The sequence below is a fragment of the Arachis hypogaea genome, chromosome 4, assembly GCF_003086295.3.
Source record: "Arachis hypogaea cultivar Tifrunner chromosome 4, arahy.Tifrunner.gnm2.J5K5, whole genome shotgun sequence".
In the NCBI taxonomy this organism is placed as follows: domain Eukaryota; kingdom Viridiplantae; phylum Streptophyta; class Magnoliopsida; order Fabales; family Fabaceae; genus Arachis; species Arachis hypogaea.
Window position 1 is genome coordinate 128,323,368 of NC_092039.1, and position 24,523 is coordinate 128,347,890.

The 24,523-nt window shown below is 35.1% G+C and overlaps 6 protein-coding genes across 6 annotated transcripts; 3 read left to right on the forward strand and 3 right to left on the reverse strand.

The window, feature by feature from the left end:
- Window positions 1-1,748: 1,748 nt before the first annotated feature.
- LOC112744975 (ubiquitin receptor RAD23d-like) lies at window positions 1,749-5,402 on the forward strand. The gene is made up of 12 exons (XM_072236263.1): window positions 1,749-2,055; window positions 2,263-2,424; window positions 2,731-2,784; window positions 3,366-3,445; window positions 3,546-3,590; window positions 3,809-3,986; window positions 4,065-4,211; window positions 4,284-4,349; window positions 4,464-4,511; window positions 4,607-4,710; window positions 4,902-4,980; window positions 5,075-5,402. The coding sequence occupies exons 1-12, from the start codon at window positions 1,759-1,761 to the stop codon at window positions 5,189-5,191; spliced, it is 1,377 nt and encodes a 458-aa protein (XP_072092364.1). The 5' UTR covers window positions 1,749-1,758; the 3' UTR covers window positions 5,192-5,402.
- An 832-nt stretch (window positions 5,403-6,234) lies between these two features.
- On the reverse strand, window positions 6,235-8,086 carry LOC112744976 (uncharacterized). Its single transcript, XM_072236264.1, has 2 exons — window positions 7,372-8,086; window positions 6,235-6,594 (listed from the first exon to the last, which is right to left on the reverse strand). Exons 1-2 carry the CDS (start codon window positions 7,774-7,776, stop codon window positions 6,430-6,432), a joined length of 570 nt encoding a protein of 189 aa, XP_072092365.1. The 5' UTR covers window positions 7,777-8,086; the 3' UTR covers window positions 6,235-6,429.
- A 1,073-nt stretch (window positions 8,087-9,159) lies between these two features.
- LOC112744978 (uncharacterized) lies at window positions 9,160-11,644 on the forward strand. Its single transcript, XM_072236266.1, has 5 exons — window positions 9,160-9,490; window positions 9,883-9,986; window positions 10,070-10,241; window positions 10,333-10,455; window positions 11,108-11,644. Exons 1-5 carry the CDS (start codon window positions 9,323-9,325, stop codon window positions 11,510-11,512), a joined length of 972 nt encoding a protein of 323 aa, XP_072092367.1. The 5' UTR covers window positions 9,160-9,322; the 3' UTR covers window positions 11,513-11,644.
- Window positions 11,645-12,143: 499 nt separating this feature from the next.
- On the forward strand, window positions 12,144-15,875 carry LOC112744977 (nuclear intron maturase 3, mitochondrial-like). Its single transcript, XM_072236265.1, has one exon. The coding sequence runs from the start codon at window positions 12,144-12,146 to the stop codon at window positions 14,403-14,405; it is 2,262 nt and encodes a 753-aa protein (XP_072092366.1). The 3' UTR covers window positions 14,406-15,875.
- Window positions 15,876-16,672: 797 nt separating this feature from the next.
- LOC112744980 (small ribosomal subunit protein cS23-like) lies at window positions 16,673-18,017 on the reverse strand. Its single transcript, XM_072234249.1, has 2 exons — window positions 17,608-18,017; window positions 16,673-17,175 (listed from the first exon to the last, which is right to left on the reverse strand). The coding sequence occupies exons 1-2, from the start codon at window positions 17,860-17,862 to the stop codon at window positions 16,894-16,896; spliced, it is 537 nt and encodes a 178-aa protein (XP_072090350.1). The 5' UTR covers window positions 17,863-18,017; the 3' UTR covers window positions 16,673-16,893.
- Window positions 18,018-18,636: 619 nt separating this feature from the next.
- On the reverse strand, window positions 18,637-23,766 carry LOC112744981 (NADPH-dependent diflavin oxidoreductase 1-like). The gene is made up of 12 exons (XM_072234248.1): window positions 23,256-23,766; window positions 23,010-23,087; window positions 22,819-22,923; window positions 22,498-22,589; window positions 21,742-21,926; window positions 21,391-21,488; window positions 21,171-21,245; window positions 20,867-20,977; window positions 20,590-20,712; window positions 20,160-20,279; window positions 19,610-19,826; window positions 18,637-19,522 (listed from the first exon to the last, which is right to left on the reverse strand). Exons 1-12 carry the CDS (start codon window positions 23,397-23,399, stop codon window positions 18,993-18,995), a joined length of 1,878 nt encoding a protein of 625 aa, XP_072090349.1. The 5' UTR covers window positions 23,400-23,766; the 3' UTR covers window positions 18,637-18,992.
- Between the last annotated feature and the right edge of the window lie 757 nt (window positions 23,767-24,523).

A 24,523-nucleotide genomic window follows, 5' to 3' on the forward strand; every position in this document is an offset into this window, starting at 1 on the left:
CATTAAACCCTAAATCCCAAATAAAATAGTATTTACAGTCCAAAAGATAATATATCTAAAATCTAAAAGATAATTATCTAAAGAACAAAAGATAATATCTGGTTTTATTCTCATTTAATTCTAAATCAAAAGTAATTATGACTTATTCAATTTAGCATTTATAACAATAAATGAGATCACCATTATATAAGTCATTTAATTTGAAATAGCATAATTTGTGATTATAATTAATATATGTATTACCACAAACAAATTAAAAAATTAAAATAATTTCATAACAATTATTACTTAGTTAAATTTTTTAAAAAATTAACCGCTAAAAGTATATTTAATTTGTTATAAATAAAAAGTTTTAAGAATAAAATTAAAATAAAATAAAATTTAAGAATATTTTAAAAATTTTAACAAACTTCAACCAAAATTCTAATAATTTTTTGCACAATTTCATAGTGTACCCTTAGTTTTTTAGCAAACGGCATAACTTTATATTAACACACTTGCTCCAAGTTATGAGGACAGGTATATTCTTTGCTGGTTTGCCTTGCTTTCCTTGTTGCGTGTTTTAAAGCTCTATTTCAATTCTATCCAAAAGGTGAGAAGAATTTAGAAATTTCTTTTATTAATTTGTTTTCAACATTTCTTTTAACAATGAAATGGTTCGTTAGTGGCATTCTTTTTCAATTTTCATAATTCATGGCCATACAACACTTTTAATTAATCCCATTTTCAACTATTTTTCTTGGAGATTAAGCAGCTTACCACCTATTTAACAACCCATTAGTGTCTCAACATCTTCAACCATCAAAACTTAAAGTGATAAAGGCATCGAATAGCCAAATTTCAACCAATCTAAGCAAATAATTTTTTTTTCTTTTTTAATAAAGGCTTCATATTCTGTGATATCAAAATTATCTCTATGTGAGGGTTTTGTGACAAATTTAACGAACATATAGTCCTTGTTTGGGTGTTATTATTTTGTTAAAAAATAATTTTTTTAAAAAATTTTTTATTTTTTATTTTTTAGCGTGTTTGACAAATTTCTAGTAGTAAAAGTAAAAGTACTAGAAAAATAAAAAAATATTTTTTTGAGAAGCTGTAATTTACATTTTTTTTTAAAAGATCTTTTTTCCTTAGAAAAAATATGTTTTTCATGTAATAAATAAACAAAAAAAATACTTTTATATTGTTATACCTAAATATAATTGATAGATAAAAAGATTTTTTTGCATAAGATATCCAAACATAAAATTACTTTTACTTCTCCATAAGATTTTTTTAAAAAAGATAACTCGAAAAAAGATATTTTCTTATAAACTCACTCAAACAAGTCCAAACAAGTCCATAATTTAAAAGCTACTGAAAATAAAAAAATATTATATATATAAAAAAATAATTATTAAATTAGTCATTATATATATTATTTTATATATTTTTAATACATATAAAAAAATTAAAAATCTGTAGAATTTATTATTTTTTTATTAATATTTTTAGTTATTAGTTTAATTTTTTTAATTTAGTAATATATTAATATATTTTTAGTCTATATTTTAAATATTATTAATTAATTATTGATTAAAAATAATAAATTTTATTAATTTTTTAATATTTTTTTATATATTTTATATAAATGGTTGATTTGGTATTTATTTTTCACACGTAACACTTAAGAATGAAGCCAAAAATATTTAACGTATGTGAAAAGAAAAAAAAAAAAAAAGAGTATCTTAGGGCTGCAAAACATTGTTACCACGTGGCATGAGTTTAAGTGTGATAGAGTTACTTCATGGTGTGGTGAGGTTCACACTGGATAACTCCCCAGTTGACATGGCTATCCCGATAAATATAAGTGCAACAGAGCTTTCCACACAAAGTTCCAAACTTGTTTTCCCCAAAAAGAAGCAAAGCACACAAAAACTAACCTCTCTCTCTCTCAGCCCTGCGGTGGTTACCGGTGCTCCGAGAAGCTCACCGGAAATATACTGCAACATGAAGATTAACGTGAAGACCCTTAAAGGAACTCACTTTGAAATCCAAGTGCAACCCCAAGACACGGTAATGCTCTCCTACGCCAAAAACATTGTTAATTAGGTTTATGCTTTTCCCTATTATGATTATTATTTTTTATGTCACTGTTGGAGGATTTGATTTTCATGAACATATTTTTTTGTGTATTTAGGGTAATTGACTACTCGAATATTGGAATTGATATATTATATATATATATATTGAATTAATGGATATTTGGATTGTCAATGTTAGGTTGCTGATGTGAAGAGAAATATAGAGAGAGAACAAGGTGCTGAAGTTTATCCAGCTGCACAACAAATGCTTATTCATCAGGGGAAAGTGCTTAAGGATGACACAACCCTTGAAGACAATAAAGTTGCTGAGAATAGTTTTGTGGTGATTATGCTATCCAAGGTGATTACTGATGATTGGTGTTATTCTACTTTTGGATTGAATTGTTGATTTGTTTCCTTTATGTGTTTCCCGAAAGGTGGACGAAAGAGTACCCCTTCTTGGAAATCCTGGTTTTAATTATTTGAATTTATTGGGGAGAAAGAATATTAATAGGAAAACAATGAATTTGTTGCAGTGATGTGTGATAGAAAACTTGATGCTTTTGCTTGTGGTTGAGGAAAGGGAACAAGAGAAACCTTTCATGCTTTATTAGTATTTATTTACCTTTAGCTTATAGCTTAAATATTTGTAATGATGTCATTGTAGAGCAAGGTATCATCAGGTGAAGCCTCAACTGCATCATCTGCATCCGCAAAACAGGTGAATACGGCTATTACATTTTCAGCTTATGATTTGTCTTTGCAACTACTTTCAGTTTTCTCTAACGCACCTTTTTTACCTACTTATATAAGTGGACTCGTCAAACGTATTGACTCTTGTTAACTATAACACATGGTGAGTTGATGTATATATGTTCATTCATGTTTTGTCTAGTCCTTTCAATGCACGTAGGCGACATGTATAAATGCTTTTGTCGTGCTCTCTGGAAGAGTTTATGCTGATATGTTTGGTCAAACAGAAATACCACTTTTGACGACATGTATAAATGCTTTTGTCGTGCTCTTTGTGGAAGAGTATGCTGATATGTTTGGTCAAACAGATATGCCGCCTTTGGCGACATGTATAAAATGCTTTTGTCGTGCTCTCGTGGAAGAGTTTATGCTGATATGTTTGGTCAAACAGATACTGAACGTCGATGCCATTTTTTTAATATCACCAGACGTAATAAAAATATTCTGCAGTTTGGTTTCTCGTTTATATATTATATTTTTATAGTTTCAAAATTTCCATTGTTCTTAGCTTCTTGTGTTGTTTCATTTGGATGTGACTTGCACGTTTAGGCAGCTGAACCGGCGAGTTCTTTGCCTCCCACTTCATTGCCATCCTCAACATCTCAACCTCCTGCTTCAACTGTAGGACAGTGAGTTCATATCTGCTTGTCTCCAAGTTTCAATGCAATTGAATATTCTTTTTTCAAGTCTTTATGTAAAATTCTCTATCTCTTGTACTTCTCTTTGCAGGGGAGTATCCAATTCTGAGCAAAATCCTGTTACAACTCCTGCCAGGTGAGTACCTACCATTTTCTCTACCATGAACAGCTGTTTTGTACTTAAAGATAGTTGACCATTTGTGCCAACCTTGAAGCTTATCAGCTATCCTCTTGTAGACAAATATCTTATCTTGGTCTTCTGTTTCTTTGACACTGCATAAGATGAGTATTTAGCTTAGTCATCATCAAATGTGGGTACTTAAATAAAGATTTTGTATATTCTGGTTGTTGCAGTGATGTGGCCGGCATTTATGGCCAAGCAGCATCAAACCTCATTTCAGGAAGCAATTTAGAATCGACTATTCAACAGATTCTAGACATGGGGGGAGGTAGTTGGGATCGAGATACTGTTATCCGTGCTCTTCGTGCAGCATTTAACAATCCTGAAAGAGCTGTTGAGTATCTCTATTCGGTAAGTATTTCTTGAACTGTGGGTTTTTTTATTTGTTCATGTTAAATATGGATAATTGATACAACATTTATCTGTTAGGGCATTCCTGAACAAGCTGAAGTACCAGCAGTTGCCAGAACCCCCGCTATTGGGCAGGCAGCAAACCCTTCAGGTGAGGCTCAGGGTCAAGCTCAGGTTGCACCTTCTGGTGGGCCCAACACCAACCCACTCAACCTCTTTCCCCAGGTATATAGTAGCCATTGAGTATAACTTAAACAATATGAATATTGGGTGGTAAATTGGCAATATTTTGAACAGGGTATTCCTGATATGGGTGCAAATGAAAATGCGGGCGACTTGGATTTCCTGCGGAACAGTCAACAGGTATTTTTACTTTCATTGTTCAGATATGGGTGTTATGTCACATCTTAAATTTATGTATTTATTATTTGTTGTTGTTGATGTTGTTCTGACTTCTGAGATTGTTTGGCATTTCAGTTCCAAGCCCTGAGAGCGATGGTGCAAGCAAATCCCCAGATTTTGCAGGTAATATTAGTGTTTGTTGATCCACTTGCAATATTATTGTTTAGGGTCTCCTCTAGTTAAAGGACGTTGTTAATTATTTTCTACTTTCATTGCAGCCCATGCTTCAGGAATTGGGTAGACAAAATCCACACCTAATGCAGCTCATCCAAGAGCATCAGGCTGATTTCTTACGCTTGATAAATGAACCTGATGGAGAAGAGTAAGATGATGAATTTCTAAAGTCTGCAGCTTTTTTTTTTTAAAAGTTTTCCATTCATATTCATATTGTATGAGTAAACACATCCTATAATCCCCGTGTGTATAAATGCAGAGTCCCCAATGTATCTGGGATTTTATTGACTTCATAAGACATGAGTATGCTAAGGCTGTTGTTTTGAATTGTTTGATCAGGAATCTACCAAGTGAGTTGGCTTCTGCAGTGCCCCAGACCATCACTGTCACCCCAGAAGAGAATGAGGCTATTCAAAGGGTAAGCCATTGAGAATGCTCTCCGTTGAAATTTGTTTATGTACTACTTGCTAGTGTTAGTATCTTATTCTTGTCCCTATGTTGTTCTTTTGCAGCTTCAAGATATGGGATTTGATAGAGATCTTGTGTTGGAGGTGTTCTTTGCATGCAACAAAAACGAGGACCTGGCAGCCAACTATCTTTTGGATCACCAGAATGAATTTGAAGACTAAGAAGATGGTTCTGTTCATCTTCACCAGCTATGCTCCTTTGATGTCGTTGCTTATCATCTGAACTCTTTGGAGAAGTGGCAATGTCAATACTTATTTGCTTAGCTTTATTATTGATCCTCGTGAACCATACTGCCTGTAGATTATTAATTTCAGACCATTGACTGGAAAATATAGATGCCAAGAAATCGATAGGTGCTTTTATTCTTCTGCAGCCGTAATTTTTTCCAGCTTTGTTTTCTCTAACTTCATTTAACTTATTTTATTAAGTGAAGGATTTGGAAACTTGAAAAAGATGGAACAAATAGTTATGCTATTAAAATCTTAGAACGTGATTGTTGAGGGTGATGGATTGCGTCTGTCTTTCTCCATCAAATAAATTATCGTCACCTATAATCATAGAATGTGATTTAGTGATTATCTAACTAGGTCTTTTAACAAAGCGGTGCGAGTTCAATTCATATCTGGGCTCAGTTGCTGTGTAACACTAAAGCAAAGGTCTTTGTTGTCAGCAGTGGATAGCTGAGAAACAAAAAAGCTATGAATTGACAAAGAAAAAATAATAACAAAAATCATTGACGGAGAATATTTGCATAATAATTCACTGAAGTTTAACGTGAAATGTAAATCTATGTTGAATGATTTATGTGCTTCGTTTGGACATAACCCAAATACCTTGCAATGACCAACATTTAGTTATTAGAATCCGTGGGAATTGTTGATACCTGATTGCTTAGGGAAAATGTAACCGAGCTTTATGCTAAATAATTATCTCGCTATCATCATTTACTGGCGGTGCTCGTAGTTTGATTAATTCTACACGCTAAGAAACCGTGAGCCAAACAACATTTGGGTTAACGAAAATCTAAATCGCGTAACCTTAAAGAAAAATACTAGTTTTTGCAATGGTTCTAAATTAGTGTATATATATGCATCAAGTGCAATCACTAGCAAGTCACGTCTATTGGGAAAAAAATGAAAAATCATTGTACACTCAAGCATGCAAACTTGGTACGTTAGTAAAATTGCTCCATAATCCCAAAGACTAACAAAAAATATCCAGACTTATTTCCATGTGTATTATGCATCTTGAATGTAGCAGTGGTTAACCATACTCCGAATGCATAAGTTATTTGCATGATGATGCAACCTTGATTGAACATAGGACAAAAATATAACTTCTATGTAACAGAAAACACAACACTGATCCCAACCATAACAAATGTGGAAGTATAAGGGACTCAGCGAAAGGAAACGATGGATTCCAATATTTGTGCCTCAAGATTAGCTTCATCGATCCACATTGAGCTTTGTCGACGCAATAATTCTTTCTTTTCTGCCATCTTCTCACCATGCTTTCTGACCTTCATCCTCCAATTTTCAAGTTTCTCAGCTCTTTCTTTTAACTGGATTCATAAGAATGACACATCAGTAAGCGCATCAAAAGACTGTAAGAGGTTTAACTTAAACACATGAAATCAAGGCTGTGTGCAACAATAGGTCCAAGTATCTCTCTAGCACACCTGAAAGATTCGAAAACTAGACTTCCAAAATATAAAAACTATACCTCCAAACTCCATGTCAGCTGATTATTGACTTATTTTTATTGTTTCTACATGTTGCATAATCAAATATGAAACTAGTTCCTATTTTATAACTGGATTTTTTGACAGATTAGCAATGTAAAGTATAAACCAGAATGAACCAACTGACAGCTAAATACAAAACAAAGACCATAAAGGCAATAATATTAGAAATGTTGATTACGTAGCTAAGTAATGAACAATGACAATGAACAAGGGTCAATCAATAGTGTGGTATACAAATGCAAAAGATAAAATCTAACCCTTTACATTTGGCCCAAGCAAGAGAATATCACAGAAAGGAAAATCAAAGCCAGATTGAGGCCTAGTCAAGTTTCAAAAAAAGAAAACAACAAGCCATTATGGCTCCAAAGAAAGAAAACAACACTTATTTCAAAAGTAGTTCAGTCATTAGATCAAACACCTCGTCTGCACGAACACAACATTGAGCACATATATCTACCTAATTATCCACTGAGACTAATTAACAATCATTTGACGTGCATATTAGCTCAAACCAACAAATAAGCAAACCATCGAACACTTGGTGTGCACAGCGAAATTCATAGAGGGGAGGGAAGAAGGAAAAGAAAAACGCACGAGTGTTTCTCTGAATTCTTGTTGTGCGATCTTGCGCTCCTGAGCCCTGATTTGCGCAGCTTCGGCCTTGAGCTTCTTGCGCTCCTCATTGGCAACTCTAAGGGCTTCTCTGCGAGCTTCGTCCTTGCGCTGCTTCTCGATCTGAAGCAGCTCCATTTCGTGGATGTACTGCTTGCGAACCTCCTTCACTTGCTTCGCGTAGTCCCTTCGAAGCATCGCCAGCTTCGCCTCAGCCTCGTTCGGGTCCTTCGGAGGCTGCCAGCTTCCGAGGAAGGTATTGGAATCCAGGAACTTGTGGTTCTGGCGGTGGTTGTTGTGGTGCGAGGTAGTGGCGAACGACCGAACAATGGCAGCGGAGGCGGCGGAGGAGGAGGAGGAACGGAAGAGAGCGTGACGAGTCGCCATTGTTGCGAGCCGAGAGTGGAAGGATCCAAAACCTAATTACTATTAAAAAAAAAAAAAAAGAAACTGTATAAGGTGGTGTAAATATTATTTTATTATTTATTTCTTTCTATTTATTTAATTTTTTTCGTTGCTTTTTATGTTAACGTAGCGAAATATAGGATTTTTAAGTTTTAAGATTTAACTTGGTTTTAAGAAAGGCTTGAATCCATTATTCATACAAAGAATGCATGCAAGCTTAGCATAAAAGATGTGGAAGAATAGAAAAAGGTAAATGATATGTTTAATTTTCTCTGTTTTCGGCTTCTGCCATTTACCAAACACGTAGGCTGCTACTCTTGACCAAAGCCACCGCCACCACCATTCACCGCACCTCATTACAGCTGTAATAATCTATTTTGATTCTTTTTTAAAACTGTTAAATTAGATTAGATATCATATATAAATGTGGGTACATAGGTACATTGTGTACTAATTTTTAATCTCCTTTTAATTTCTTTTTCTTAGTTATAGTTCATTATAAAGACTTAAAAAGACACTCATATAGATGAGTACTATGCTGTTTTGTTTGTGACTGCCTAAGAATTAAACTCTAGCATGCAAGAATTATTATTGATCTATTTTACTTTAGTAGCAGCCAAAATGGCAAATAAAAAAGAATACTTAATGGCATGGTAGTGTAGCGGCTCTTTTTTTTATATATATAGAAGTAAAAGTGGTGATATACTTTAACATTGTAATTTTTGGTGTTTTTTAAAAGTGTGGAAGATAAACAAATCGGAGGGTTTAATTTCTATACTTCAAATTTTTTAATTTTTTAACAGAAATTCCTCGGTCCGATTTCTGTTCTCTCACAAATCCTTCGGTCCAATTTCACAAATCCCTTGGTCTGATTTCTGTATCCTCACAAATCGGACGGTCCGATTTCTGTACTTCTCATAAATCGGACTGTCCAATTTTTATTTATCTAATTAAACAGTTCTACATTTGAGAATAATACCCCATCAACCCACATTTTAAAAAAACACTATTGCTACTCCAATATCAAAAACAAAATATGTAGTGTGGCTTACCAAAGATAATACTTCTTCAACCAAATTGGACTAAATAATTAATTTTTATTTTATTATTATTATTACTACCTCAAAAACGCTAACTAGAAGAGATAAAGAGAATGATGCTTTTGAGGTTTTGACTATTGACCTTTCAAACAAGTTTCAACTTTCAAGAGAAATTGAGAAAAGGTCGTATCCATAACGAGTCATGAAAGCTCTAAGAAACAAGTAAACAACTACCTTAAAAAGAACCTATCAACTATTTCTAGACATCTATGAATTAAAAATAGAAAAGAAAGCACCTAAGTATATATATAAGAGTTACCCAAGTTCAAGACTAGACCAATTCAAAACTCTGAAATCATTCATATAAATATATATTTAAGTGCTAGCAGGTTTTGGCATTACACATATTCAATTTGAACTCTTGTCACAGCATCATAGTCATTTTTGTTTCACCAAACAACAAAGAAATTGAAGAGGAAACATCAAAGATGGGTCTGCTTGGAAAAAACTTCACTTCAAAAATAAGAAACATGGCAACACTTGCTGTCTCTAGGATTGCAATCTTGAAGAACCACCACAAAGCTCGAGCTTCTTATGCCTACTCTGATGCTGCTCAACTCCTTCGCCTTGGTTACCATGACCGTGCTCTACTTCGAGTAAGCACCAACCTCATGGATTTGGATCCTCTAAAGTTTGAATTTTATTTTAGAGAGTAAAGTGTGATCTTCTACCATTGAATAGTTTCTCTTTCATATTTATTCTTGGTCACACCTATGAAATCAATAGTGAGAGATCACACTTTACTCTCTAAAGTGAAATTCAAATTTTAGAGAATCTAAATCCCAACCTCATTATCCTTTTACATGAAAACCATGGTTTCTGAACTAATCTTGAGATCTAATGTAAAATTCAACGCATGAAAAATTCATGTGAAATTTTCGTATAAGATATTCTATTATTGTTTGGAACTTTATAATAGGAAACCCAACAAAAATATGTATATCTCTACATATATGCCTCTATTAATTTGTGTTATTCTTACAAATAGGTGGAGCATTGGATAAGAGAACAGAACATACTGGATGTGTTTGATATGATAGAAAATGACTGTAACTACCTAAGAGAAAGTGCAGGACTACTTGAGAAGAACAGGTTAATTTTTTAGTCTTGTCAATTCTATGGTGGTTGAGTGAATATTTGGCATCAAACTAACTTGTTATTAATGTTTACATTAGGGATTTTCCTAATGAGCTCAAGGAAGCAACATCTAGCCTTATCTTTGCATCTTCAAGGTGTGGAGAATTTCCAGAACTGCACAAGATTCAAGAGATTTTGACATCAAAGCTTGGGAAAGAGTTTGCGGATGAAGCTATTGAGTTGCATAGAAATAATGGAGTGAATGCTAAGGTGCTGGCTCTATAATGATATTGCTAGAGCATGGTTTTAAGAGAATGATTGCAGCATGCTGATGACTTTTAAATTTGCTTGCCTTACACAGATGATAGAAAAGCTTTCAACAAGAGGGCCTAACATGGAAATCAGAATGAAAGCGCTGAGGCAGATTGCTGCGGAAATTGGTGTTACTTTGCATTTTGAGCAGGAACCTATATTGACAAATGTGGTAAGAAAACCTTTTCCATGAGAAATAACATGCACTGATTGAATAGCTTCATTTCAAAGTGAAATGAAGACTAAATACCCATTTTGGTCCCTGAGATTCACGCGATTACTCAATTTGGTCCCTGAAATTCAAAATTACCTATACTAGTCCTCCTCCAGATTCAAATCCAGGCACCAATATGGTCTCTCGACTCTTTCCGGTGATGACTAGGCAAACGAAGTGCTGATATAGCACCCTCCCTACTACATTGGATGATGAGTAAACGATGTCGTTTACCCTTAGTACCCAAACAAGTCAGAAATGAAGAATAGTGGAAGTAGAGGAGAAGAAGAATACTTTATTTTGGGTCTTCATCGTTTCTTCTCCTTCATATACAAAGCGACGACATTTCTGACTTGTTTGGATGCCAAGGGTAAACGACGTCGTTTACTCATCATCCAGCGTAGTAGGGAGGATGCCATCTCAGCATTCCGTTTGTCTAGTCATCGTCGGAAAGATTCGAGGGACCACATTGGTGCCGGGACTTGAATCTAGAGAACCAATATAGGTAATTTTAAATTTCAAGGACCAAAATAGGTAATCGCGTGAATTTCAGGGACCAAAATAGAGATTTAGTCTGAAATGAAACCTAATTTCTCTTGTAAAATTGCAGAACAAATGGCAAGGTGAAACGAAAACGAAACAAGGGAGCAGTGCTAATGATCCTAAGCATAAGAATGTAATCGTGGAAGAGGGTTCATATGATAGGAACAAGGATAGAACCAAAGAAGCCTTGGAAGAATTTCATTCAATTCAAAATCCAAATTCAAGAGATAGCATGAAAACATCATCAAGGAAATCTAAGTTAATTCCCAATGAAAAGGTCAAGGGAGATTCAAATAATGAAGACTCTGTTGAAGAAAGAACAAACCCTTCTTACCAAGATAGACGGTGGAAACAACATGGGCCTCAACCTGGTCCCAACGTAACTCCAATAGCAACAACTCATTTTCCAAAGCAGAGTCGAACGCAGCATGATCATGTAGATTGGAAGATCATGTCAGTTAGGACAAGATGAACACAGAGGAACAATTGTTCTATTTATTTTTGAAAAACATTTGTTGTTTCATTTGTATAACATTTGGAATTAAGATGCAAAAGTTTTTGGATATGGTCCTATGAATGAATAGAGAGAACGAAATTAGAACTATACATATATGATAGTTAAAGGTCTTGTCACCCTAAATGCACACACAATATACCATCTACAGCAGGGTCGGTTTTCATTTAGAAATTTCCAAATCATAATAGTTTGAACAAAGTTGATTGATTTTGGAATTTCAAATGAAAATCCAACACACATAAACACTTGGGTTCTTCTTCCAATTTCAAAGAATACCATGCACTAGTAGTCTTCTAATTATGAACTTAACCTTCCAAAATTCGTGTTGCTAATTTTTAAAGTATTTGAATTTTTAAATTAAATGTAAATTTTTTAAGAAAGAATATAATTTTTAAAAGATAAAAACTCAGTGAAATCGATTTAACTTAATTTTTATCAAATCATTCTCAGTCGTCGTAACTGCACCTGAATTTCTACACTTTTAAAAAGTAGCCTTCTCCGTTCCCCTATCCCTGTCGACGATATTTCCAAAAAAACCCTTGTGAGTTCTGAGAGCCTTCTCCGTTTCCACTCCGTCGCAATTTCCATGCTCACATACCTCCACATAATGCGCCGAATACCAAAGCTTCTAAAGCCCTACACAACCCTTCAACTTCCCCAGACCCAACAACAACCCCTCACAACTCACCAACTCAAATCCCTCGTCCTCTCCCACTACTCCCATGGCAAGTTCAATAACATTCTCCAAAACGTCGTCGCTTTACCCGCTGTACTCCTCACCGCCTGCCACAACCTTTCCGCCTCCGCTCGACTGCCCGGTTCGCGCCCTCTCCTGGACTCGGTCTCGGCCCGGTTCAGCGTCGAGTCAATGTGCCGAGAGATCCGGGAGAACCGGTTCGACGTGGCGGCCTCCTGCGTCATTCTAACCGGAAACGGTTCGCCATTAGGACCGTTGGTTCTCCCTAATTTGAAGCTGAAGGTGTTGGTTGAGGCTGTTAGGATGGTTCTTGAAGTAGTGTACGATGAACGGTTTGTGACGTTTTGCTATGGTGGACGCGTCGGAATGGGAAGGCACACTGCTGTGAGGTACTTGAAAAACTCGGTTGAGAATCCTTCTTGGTGGTTTAGGGTTAGGTTTAACCGTCATAGATTTGGGAATGAACATGTGGAGAGGCTGTGTTCTGTTATTCAGCGGAAATTGAACGATGTCGTTTTGATTGGATTGATAAAGAGGTTGTTTGAGTGTGAGGTTTTGGTGATTGAGCTTGGTGGGAATTCGATTGGGAGAGGGTTCCCTCAGGAATGTGGATTGTGTTCTGTTTTGATGAATGTGTACTTTGATGAGTTTGACAGAGAGATTCAAGAGATACGGCTTAGGGAGAATCGAGAGAGTCGCGAAATGGACCCGAAGCTGGTTGGTTCTAGCGATGGTGGCGTGTATTACAAGCCTGTGAAGGTTTATGCTGTGAGGTATTTGGATGAGATACTTCTTGTGACTTCTGGGAAGAGGATGATGGCAATGGAGCTGAAGAATAGTTTGTTGAGGAGTTTGGAAGTTGATTTGTGTTTGGATGTTGATAAAGTGAACACGGCGATACATAGCGCGACGGAGGAGAAGATTGAGTTTGTTGGGATGGAGCTGCAGGCTGTTCCGCCGTCGGTGTTGCGCCGGCCTATGACGGAGAAAGCAATCAGGGCGAGGAAAAAGTACCTTAGGCAGAAGGAAGTTAGAGCCATGGAATTGAGAAATGCCAGACAAAGGAACAGAAGGATATTGGGGTTGAAGATATTTAAGCATGTTTATAAGAAGACAAAGCAAAGTGATGGGTTCAAATTTGACTTTAGCATTGAAAATGAGGTCCGAGAAATTTTTAAATCTTGGGCTGATGAAGTGGTGCAAGAGTTTCTGGATAACATAGATGAGTGTCAAGAATGGCATCGAAAGCTATCAGGTGGTGATTTCCTTTCTTTAGCACACATTAGGAATCAGTTACCACCTGAGCTTATTGATGCTTATGATAATTTCCAAGAGCAGGTGGATAAATATTTAAATCCGGTAAAAGCTAGGAAGGCAATAGAGGAGGAAGCGGAAAGAATGAGGAAAGAAGAGGAAGAAAGATATGCAAAGGGAACACTTGAAGATTTGACTAGGCTTTGTATGAAAGTTGAGGCGCCAATAATACTCATAAGAAAGGCTGTGAAGTTGGTTGGTTTTACTAATCATATGGGTCGTCCGAGGCCGATTGAATTCTTGTTTGCACTCGAGGATACAGATATTATCAAGTGGTATGCTGGCATTGCCAGAAGGTGGTTGGATTTCTATTGTTGTTGCCACAACTTCAAGGCAGTCAAAACTATTGTGAGCTATCATTTGAGGTTCTCTTGTATCTTGACATTAGCAGAGAAGCACGAATCGACTAAGCACGAAGCGATAAAGAATTTTAGCAAAGATTTAAAAGTCTATGACTTGGATGGAAATGATGAAGTGTATTTTCCAACTGAAAAAGAGGTTAAAATGATGGGAGACAGAAATCTCTCCGATCCAAAGCCTGTAGATGGGGCTTTATCTTTGGCTGTAATAAGATTGGCATCGGATGAGCCTCCAACGCCTTGTATTGCCCACTTTTGTGACAACACAACTAGAGTCTTCTATAGGGTTCGGTTGCTGCAAAAATGTTTGAATATAAATCCACTAGATAAAGAGAAATGGGTGCAAGGGATGGGTACAATTCATGAAAGCCTAGACCAAAAGTGTCTTCCACTATGTGCTGATCATATACATGATTTGTACATGGGGAGAATCAATCTTCAAGACATTGACTGTGCCTCGTTTGCAGATGTGGATTGATTGATGCTCGTCTCATTTTTACCTTGATTAGGGAATTGATTACTTTTAAAAATGAGCAATTTAATGGGATAGAACCAAAGCCTTGGAAGAATTTCATTCAATTCAAAATCCAAATTCAAGAGATAACATCAAGACCATCATCAAGGAACTCTAGTTAATTCCCAATGAAAAGGTCAAGGGAGATTCAAATAATTAAGACTCTGTTGAAGAAAGACCAAACCCTTACCAAGATAGCCGGTGGAAACAACATGGGCCTCAACCTGATCCCAACCTATGTTCCAAAGCAGAGTCAATCGCAGCATAATCATGTAGATTGGAAGATCATGTCAGTTAGGACAAGATGAGCACAGAGATGAACAATTCTTTTATTTATTTTTAAAAAACATTTGTTGTTTCATTTGTATAACATTTGGAATTAAGATGCAACAGTTTTTGGATATGGTCCTATGAATGAATAGAGAGAACGAAATTAGAACTATATATATATATATATATATGATAGTTAAAGGTCTTGGCAGAGTTACAACATCCTAAACCGAAATTAGCACCCTAAATACACACAAAATATACCATCTAGTCATCTACAATGGTTTGAACAAAGTTGATTGATTTTGGAATTTCAAATGAAAACCCAACACACATGTTCCAATTTCAAAAAATAGCATGCACTTGTTAAATATCCTTTCTTTATGTTACCCTCTCCTCTTTCCTGCAAGGATTTCAAACAAGCGAGCAGCATCAACACCAGCATCAGTAGCAGTAGCCGAAGCTTTCTGTGCTTTCTGTGCTTTCTCTGCTTCTGCTAGAGTCCTCAACACATCGAAAACAAGAGAGCTCTTCCTTTTCTTTACATTGTCTGTTTTCCCTGATGGTGGCTCCAAAAGTTTCGGTTTTTCCACCTGCAACTCATCAGAACGCAGTTCCCTTTCATCAACAGCATTTCGTTTGATTCCACCAGGTTCCACCTTCGGAAACCCTAAAGCAGAACCCGAATCCAAATTGACGCACTCCGATTCTTCGGAATCATAATCATCGAGATCCACAAACTCCACTTGTCGAGGCTGGTGGTTGGAGCTGGAAACCAACGAGTTCTCCGGCGGAGTATGGTAAACGTCGTGTTGCTCCTGAGTGCTTCCACCACCGTCGGCGACGGTAACAGCGGCCTGACCACAAAATGGAATGCTTTGCAAGAGTTGTTCCTGTGAAGAAGAGTTTTCATAGAAGTTGAAAAGGAAGTGAAATGGGTCGCTTTCTTCCTCCATTTCCCGACACCAAAGCTTCAACCTTTCTCCGTGGTAACACGCACGCACACACGCGCCAAAAGTTTCACTAGTGCTTCTATTTACAACATTGACGCTTCACTTTTACAGTGGGATTGGGCTTATTTTCCAGTCTTCGAGATCCAATGTAAATAGCCCAACTTGAGAAGTATTTAATTTTTTTTCTAATAATTATTTCAAGTTCAAATCTCGTCTTTTGCAGCAAAGTTTTAAACGGAATTCTGATTCGTAACAGATTAATTCTTGACCTGTCAGATTACTTAGCATACGCTAAAAATATTAAACAAATATGATATATATACAAAAATTTAATCACTAAATCAATTATTATATATTTATATATAAATACATATAAAATAATTTAATAGTTTATTTTATAGTATACACATAAGTATTAACATCTTAATTAATAATTACCAACTTTATGTAAATAACTATCAACTTTTGTTATGAAATTATTCATTTCTGAACTAAGAAAAAATCCTTCAAGAGGATGTTAGAGGAACTATGAATTGTCTTACCTCACCTAATTTTTTTTTTTGGTTAGATGAATTAGAGAATCTCTAATCCTAAACATTACAATATCATCAATTCACCTACACTACACTTAAAAATGGTTTCTATCCATTCTACTTAATCCCGAGGTAAATGAATTGTCACTATGTCAAGGTCTCCACAACTTACCTGCATAATTTCTATCTGGAAAAGTATAGGTAACCAACAATATTGATAAACAATGTAAACAATAGATATATCAAATGTTTATTTTACTAGATGTGCGAATGGTGATTCTAATATTAAGATTTAGGTGAGTAATTTGAAAGTGTAGTATGTTTTTATTTTATTGGTGATTGTTCATATTGTCCAAAAAAGTCATTGATTACCTAGCATTACCAAATGTGGTCTTTTGTTATCTTCTTTTGTTGTCTACACAACTACACATGCATAAGTGGTATATTTTCTCTGAACTTGGAGTAAAAGTGGGGGTTACAAAATTCAGATATAAAGATTCATCTAAAAGAATTGGTGACTTGTGTGGAATACATAGCAACAAAGCAGAAAGAGAGAGATGTAGAGTGCAATGCAATACAACAGAATAACCATAATTTTAAGAGGGGAACATTCTATTGACACTAAAAACATTAAACAAGAAGAATGAAAAATAAGAAAAAGTTTGGTTTGCATCCACAAATATTGTACAGTGAAGCTTATGCGAGGTTGCCACCACTCTGCTGCCATAAATTGATGATATCAGTGGCTTGATTGAGGAGAATGATCATCTGCTTCTGAGATATCCAAGGCTTGCTCTCAAGCAATTCCTTGAGCTCTTCCCAAGCATCTTTCCTTGGCCAAAAGTAATAAGGGCTCAGAGGGATAGTTCCATGCCCTGGTATCATTTGATCAAGTGCAATGCCAATGTTCTTCTCCATCCATATGAACTTCAACACAAGTCTTGGCTTCTCCGTTGGCTTCACTACCACTCCAAGCTTCTGAATCACACCAACAATATCAAATGCAAACTGTCAGAATAATATTATTATGGAAAGGTAAATTTAGGTAATGAGCACTATTTCCATTACTTAAAATGCTACATTTTATCGTGAGATTCCTGCACCCCTTTTAAAGTACTGAATATTGTACTATTTCAAATGGAGCTTAAGTCTCAAATGAACACAGAACTTGAGATTTAAAAGAATAAAATAAATTAGAGAATAAAAATGATATTCATGACTCTCCACATATATATTATCCTGAAATTTCTGCACCCCTTTTGAAACTCGAAAGTACTAACAGGAATTACATGATTGTCCTACATACATATAATCAATTATGCTTATCTACAAATAACTTAATCATAACACAGAAAAAAAAAACTTTTAAATTAATCAGAAAAATGTCCCTTTTGAAAGGGGTGGATGAACCTGAGGCTGGGGAGGGGAATCTGAAGAAGTGGCATCATCTTCGGCAACAATTTGTTGAGCAGTTTCAGATTGTGCCGCAAAAGCAGAGAGCTTTGAAGGGTTTGGTGTTGAAGAAGAGAAGAAGGGCTTTGGATTGGGAAAGGATGAGGCTTTGAGGGGTCTAAGGGTGAGGCTTTGAGATTGCGATGGAAAAGTTGAAGGCTTTAGAGAGAGAGTGGGAACCACGTTTGGCTGAAGAAGTGCCATGGACAACATGTCTGTCTTCTGAGTTCTAAATGCTGCTTTGAAGTTTGAAGAGAGTGACAGACAGAGAGATAAGCAGAAGTGAAACTGAAGTGAAGATAAGGGAATACCGTATTTGGATCCACCCGATTTACTTTCAATCGGGTACCTACTGACATGTGAAAAAAAAAAAAAATTCTTGTTGAGGTTAACAGATTCAGTAAGAAATAAGAAACTTTTCTATCCTTATTTATTTATTTATTTTTATTTTAAAGAACTAGGTTTTTTTTTACATGTTAATGTAAATATAATTTTTTTTATACATCATTATTATTCCAAAAATTACTTAAAATTGATGTGATTTGGGTCTCAACGTAAAGTCCAAACTTCTTCTGAAGAGGATTTCGACGTTCTTTCCGACGAGATAAATTCGTGTTTAATTTAGCAAATATTTGAAGTAGATTTTTATAAATTAGGGTTAAAAAATATGTGTGTGATAGTTTTAGATAAAAAAATCTACTTTTCTCACCGATCGAACACTAAAAAAATATATATTTAAATCTTTGTAAAATGAATTTATTCTTTTAGACTTGGCTTTAATTTTGGATTAAAGTATAAATAATTATCTAATCATATATTATTATCTCTTTGTTCAATAATCATTATTTGAAAAATTATACATATAATAGCAAATAATCAAATTGCAATATAAAAAATTCTCCACATAAACCATATATCAAAATTAAGAATTTTTATCTAAGTCACTCTCCCTTTTTTTTACCCTTTTCTTTTTCCTCCTTGCAAACATTTGTCAAACGCATATAATAGCTTCTTTAAATAATACAAACAACATAACAACCAAAAATAATACAAACAACATTATCTACATCACTTCTAGGGTTGATAATGTCACTTCTAATTTAATAAAATTATATTATAATTGCTTTGAATGGAGGATAATATCTCCTAAATTGGAAATAACATGAACACCCAATTTCTCTATGTAGCCTAAAACTGTCAAAGACCATAAAACGAAAGTTCCAATTTTAATTATGAATCAATAAGTCAATATCAACTAAACCAGCAAGTGAGCCCCTCATGAACAGAAACTTGGTATATTCTTGATATCCCTTAAACTTCGTCTAAGACTCTTAAGGCTTTTTTTAAGACCATGCCTCAACGTGAAATCTACCATGCTTTTCTAGTGACCTAATCCACCTAGCTGCATCTTCCCTTGAAACCTCATTTTCTTTAGATACAATGTCCTCAAAAGCTGACGTTACATCTGCAGGCATTTTGGTAGAAGAACCGGCTATGTAAATAGCCGCACCCTGGGCTAACAGGTTCCATATCCTCTGGCTTTGTTCCCTCATCTTGTGCTGAACATAAACCTTTTGCGGCTGGTCTCTTGAGAAAGCAACATAGAATCCTCCACCCTTTGCTTCCGAAAGTACCCCATTGTTCTGTGAATGAGTTAACCAAAAGTCTCGGTACAAAAAGTCAATGTCTTCATTTCGACAGCCAAAGAAGAAAATAATTGGAGCAACTGAGTTAGTTTCACTTTGCAAGGCTCTTTCCTCGACAAACCCGCGAAAAGGTGCACATCCTGTCCCAGGTCCAACTAGTACGAGGGGAAGTGATGGCGGCGGTGTAGGAAGACCACCTTTATGGATCCAGGATGGAATATATATGACTGCTTATAACAAAAAAATAATTAGGCACGCCAACAGGTGAAGAGATGGTTATTTCACTAAAATAAATAGAGAGAAGTGGCTTATACCATCTTGAGGATCTAATGCAGCTAGCCATGAGGAGCATAGCCCTTTTTTCTTCCTCTTGTAAGGTGTTGTCCATGATACCACATCCACAGTCAAGTGTACTTGATTCGGGTGTGCTAAGTGAGAAGAAGATATGGAGAATGCTCTTCTTTTCAATGGAGGAACCAATTGCACTAACCACTCAAATGGCATTTGTACAGAAGAAAAATCCTCTAATACCTTGGTGCAGAGAAAAAGAACAGGCATATATGTTAAGTTGGACTCAGGAAATGCATATAATCAACGAGTAAACAAATCATAACTGAAAGCCAAATAAGAAAGCTATCATTTGTTTAAAGAGGCTATCTTATCCTCCTCCTTTCCACTTTTGTTCAATTTATTCTTCAATTCATAATCATTCGCTACTTAATTGCACAGCACATACCATACTGCTAAAACACATCAGGAAGAAGAAAAATAAGTGCATATTAAGCTGTATGTAGAATTCAATGCATAGAAAAACTATGTGACACATGGAAAAATAATGTCTGACGCACCACTAATTGACCTTACCTCAAGAACTGTTCTCCTTTCCTTCTGGTTGTATTGATACAGGTCATCTCTTCCTTCAGGTGAAGCAAAATACTGGAGTCTTTCCCTCTCATGTTCAGCTGTTGCAAAAAAACTCATAACCTGCAATATCAAATTATTCAAGTTAGATTTTAATCAAGGAAATTACAGGCACATAAGAAGACGTTTACATAAGACTCTCAATCCATTATGAATAACAGAGTAATTGAAATTTTAAACAACGCTAAGATTAAACACCAGAGTGTTCATCACCAAGATCATTTTATTAACTTATTCAATTGCTTCATCCAAGGTGAAAACTTCAAAATCTGAAGAACATAAAAGAAATACAGGGGAACATTTGATTCAATTAGGTAATATTTCTCCGTGAAGTTACATAATAAAAGAACAGGCAAAACATAATGCATCTTGCCTCAAAGAAATACCGTCGAGGGGAAGCTGAAGCTATATCCATCGTGAACTCCACAAAAGTTCTTAATTTTACAGGGACTCTAGAGTTACTATCGGTAATACCATCCATTTGTCTTGGATTAACCTGAAATTTAGGGGATTGGTAGCAAAGTTCAGGCACATGTGCGCCACACATATATAGGAAGGTAGGAAGCATAGTATAAACTCAATCCATGCCGAGAAAGGTAGAAGAACCTCATCCTACAGAATACAACATAATTCATATTAAAAAGACTCACTGTGATGAATGAATCAGGATCCAAGTTACAACGTCGTATGAAAGCATCAACTGAAGCTGACTCCTGACCAGGGAGAATTTCAAGGACATCCCCAGTATCATATTCAATGGCCTGAAGAAATCAAGACGCGTCTTTTAATTCAAATGAGGAAGATGAATAACCTAGAAGCTATTTTACCTCATCAGGTGAAAAAAAGTTTGAAACATCATGATCTATTCTTAATATGTTGCAATATCATACCAAAAGTAATTCGATAAGTAATAAAGTTATAGTCTATATATTAAAAAGACACAGGATGACCTACATTTGAAACAAATTCAAATTCAAAATGGCGGACATCTTTTCCACCATTTGGCCTGGTCAAAGGGAGATTCCTTACCTGCACAAACAGAATCAAATAACTTGAAGCAAGCAACATATATTGAATACATATATAGTTTTGTGTCTGAGTTTATAGAAGTCCCCATCTTGATGGATGTAAACCTCTACACAACTATGCAATAATAAAGTGTCTTAACAAATACCATCTTGAGAAAGCAGTCGGGCCTACATTTGTCAGAAGATAATTTTCCAGGATGCATTGAACGTGCACTCCCAATTTGAATATCAAGATTAGTTAAATCTGAAAGTCACATGTTAATCTAATCAATATAACACAAACAACAGGAATAAAAAAGCGAAACATAAACTGTTAAAGGTGCAGCTCAACAATGAACCATGCTTTATATCATCATAATAGTAGTATTTAAGATGATGCCCAAGTATGACAAGAACCAAGATGCTCTTTACAGATTAAAGACCAATTAATTGGGATCACATAACAATTGCTAAGGGAACATTGCAGGTCAACCAAGATCTTAATCAGTTTGGGATACCTGATGCAGTAGAAAAACTTGAATCAACATTTTCAATATTGTGATATGTGATTTGGACTTTGGGTTGATCAATCAATACTTTGTCCTGAATCACAACATCAGGACCATTTGGGAAGAATTCTGGTTTAATGATATTCAACATTCCCCACAGAGAAGACATCCAAGGATCCAGAGAACCCTCGTAGCTACAAACAGTTATGCAATTTAGTCATTCAAAACAGAAAAATTATGTAACAATATCTGAAGAATGAAAAATTAATTTTTGATTTAAGAATAGATGAATTCAATTAAAAATAAAATCAATTTCAAAACATGAGACTGAGTACATTATATTATCCATAGCTGGTAGTTGATATTACAAGCCTCATGTCTCTCAAGGATAAGTCTCTAGACTATTTATAAGTGAGGGGCATCCACAGTTAACAAACTTTAATGAAGAAATTTTAAAAGGTAGAGTTCAAATAATGCCTTCAATTAAAAAAACCCTGTTTCTGGCATGAAAAGAATATATTAGTCCTTGGTGAACTTTGGTGTGTTGTACTGTAGAACAATTTCTTGAAATTGAGTTTTCACTATAGAAAATTTTGGGGCAATCCGCTGTTTCTAAATTTTCTAATCAAAGAAGCATTTACAATACAGGAGCAGAACAGAACCATTTTCTATAATCAATTATCCAATCCAATCAAACTTTTTAATACTCCTGTTAACCAAATCGAGCAGAATTTTATTTACAAAAAGCAGAATCCACAATCATACCCTGAAGGGTGCTGATCATCCCCCAAGCCTCTTTCTATGATAGCTGTTCCTCCAAGGTCCATTAATCTTTTGTCCAGCTTCTTTGCAACAAACTGCAATGGTTCTCACTTAAGTCTTTGTTCAAAACATCGAACTAGAGAAAATATTCCCAATATCACCATTCTCAAATCCACATCTTTTTATTTTCCCTCCATGATTTAGCAGAAGGTAATGAACTTAATAAGTAAGTAGGCAACAAGTGATGCAGCATTTAAGTTCCAGTAAACACAGAACCATGAAAAAATAATTATTTCCTTTGGATAAGCAAATAAAAATGATTACGTTATACTTCTGATAACTAGAATCGCCCAAACCGAAAACAGCATAAAGAGTCCCTTTCAGCCAATGCTGGCTTAGGCTTCTCTGAAGAAGATACTTCCAAAAGACCTAAATATGCAAAAGAAGAATCAGAAAAAGAATGAAGGAAAAAGAGAGAACGAAGAATATACTAAAAAAGAGCCTCTGAATCCCACCTTCATGGAGTCAGGAGTATCACCCTGGCCTGTGGTAGAAACCACAAAAATCACAGCCTCCTCATGCGGCAACATACTCTGTATACAACAAAAAACAACATTGCACTCAATTCAAACCATAAGAAAAGACAACACAACAGCACACGATGGCAGAGGATTAGAATTCACCAAATAAAGTTCAATTTTGTTTGTTACTGGGAAAAATATAAAAAAAGATGGGAAGTGAAGAGGGAGATAAGTAGATACAGGTTGATATTGATCAAGAGAGAGGAGAGTAAGGGGGCATGATCTTCGTTCAGCTTCGCGAGCAATGCGTTCAGCAGCGTCCAAAGCGTTGCCAGTCTGTGAGGCATAGAGAACCAGAAGATTCTTGCGGTGCTGCTCTTCCATTGGATTGGACTGTCTACGCTCTCCAAAACAGCAGCAGCACCACCCAACCACGACTTGCTCTGCTCAGCTCAGCTCAGATGCACCCGGTTATGCTAACTTGCTAAGTTATCAGCCGTCAGCCGCAGCATTCACCTCTCTCGAGTCCCAAGTCCCAACTCTCAACACACACGAAACTCCAAGGCTAATTTTTTTCATAACATTTTTGGTATTTTTAAAGTTATACTCTCAGAATTCGATTTTTGTATTCCTTTCCATTTCCTAAAAATCGGAGTACCCAAAAATAAAAAAGTGAAACTCGAATGCTCCGCTCTTTATTCACACTTTTCTTTTAAATAAATAAAAAATTATTAATGATTTTTTTTTTAGTAAATTATAATTTACAAACCTATTCTCATTATAAATCATTTTAAATATCTGTGTTTATTCTTTCACACATAAATTATCCATTTACGCATAAATGATCCTACCCAGACATATTTTTAGATAAAAAAACACTACTCTCTTACTCTGAAATGATTTATGTTAACTAATGAGTTATAGTTCAAATGGCATAATCTCTACATATTCATTTAAGAAGTTGCGAATTTGAATCTCCCTATCTTTGATTAAAAAAATACAATTTGTTATTTTGTGAAAAAATTTCCAAACGTACTTAATAGACTGGGACAATTTATATAACGACTATATTATGTACATATTAAAATCAGCTACTAAAATCAGCTACTAATATAAAATACATATTAAAATACGAATATATATTAAAAATAAATTAAATCATACATGTATTTATACACAAATATATTAAAGGTTAATTTTAGTGACTAATTTTGATATACAAATAGCATTTTTATTTATATAAATATAAAAATAAGAGATTCATGTGTTAAAATTTCATATAGGAAATTCATAGTTTAAATTTCTCTTTATTTTATTAAGTAAAAAAACCAAAAGAACATATATAACTAAATAAATAAAAGTTTCAAAAGTAAAAACTAAAATACATTTACATAGATGTTTCTGAAGTTACACCACTGACACCTAACCCTCAACCCATATTTTAAGAAAATCTGTGTGTCTAAATATTCTCACTAAAAAATATTAAACTTCATAGAAAAACTAAATGA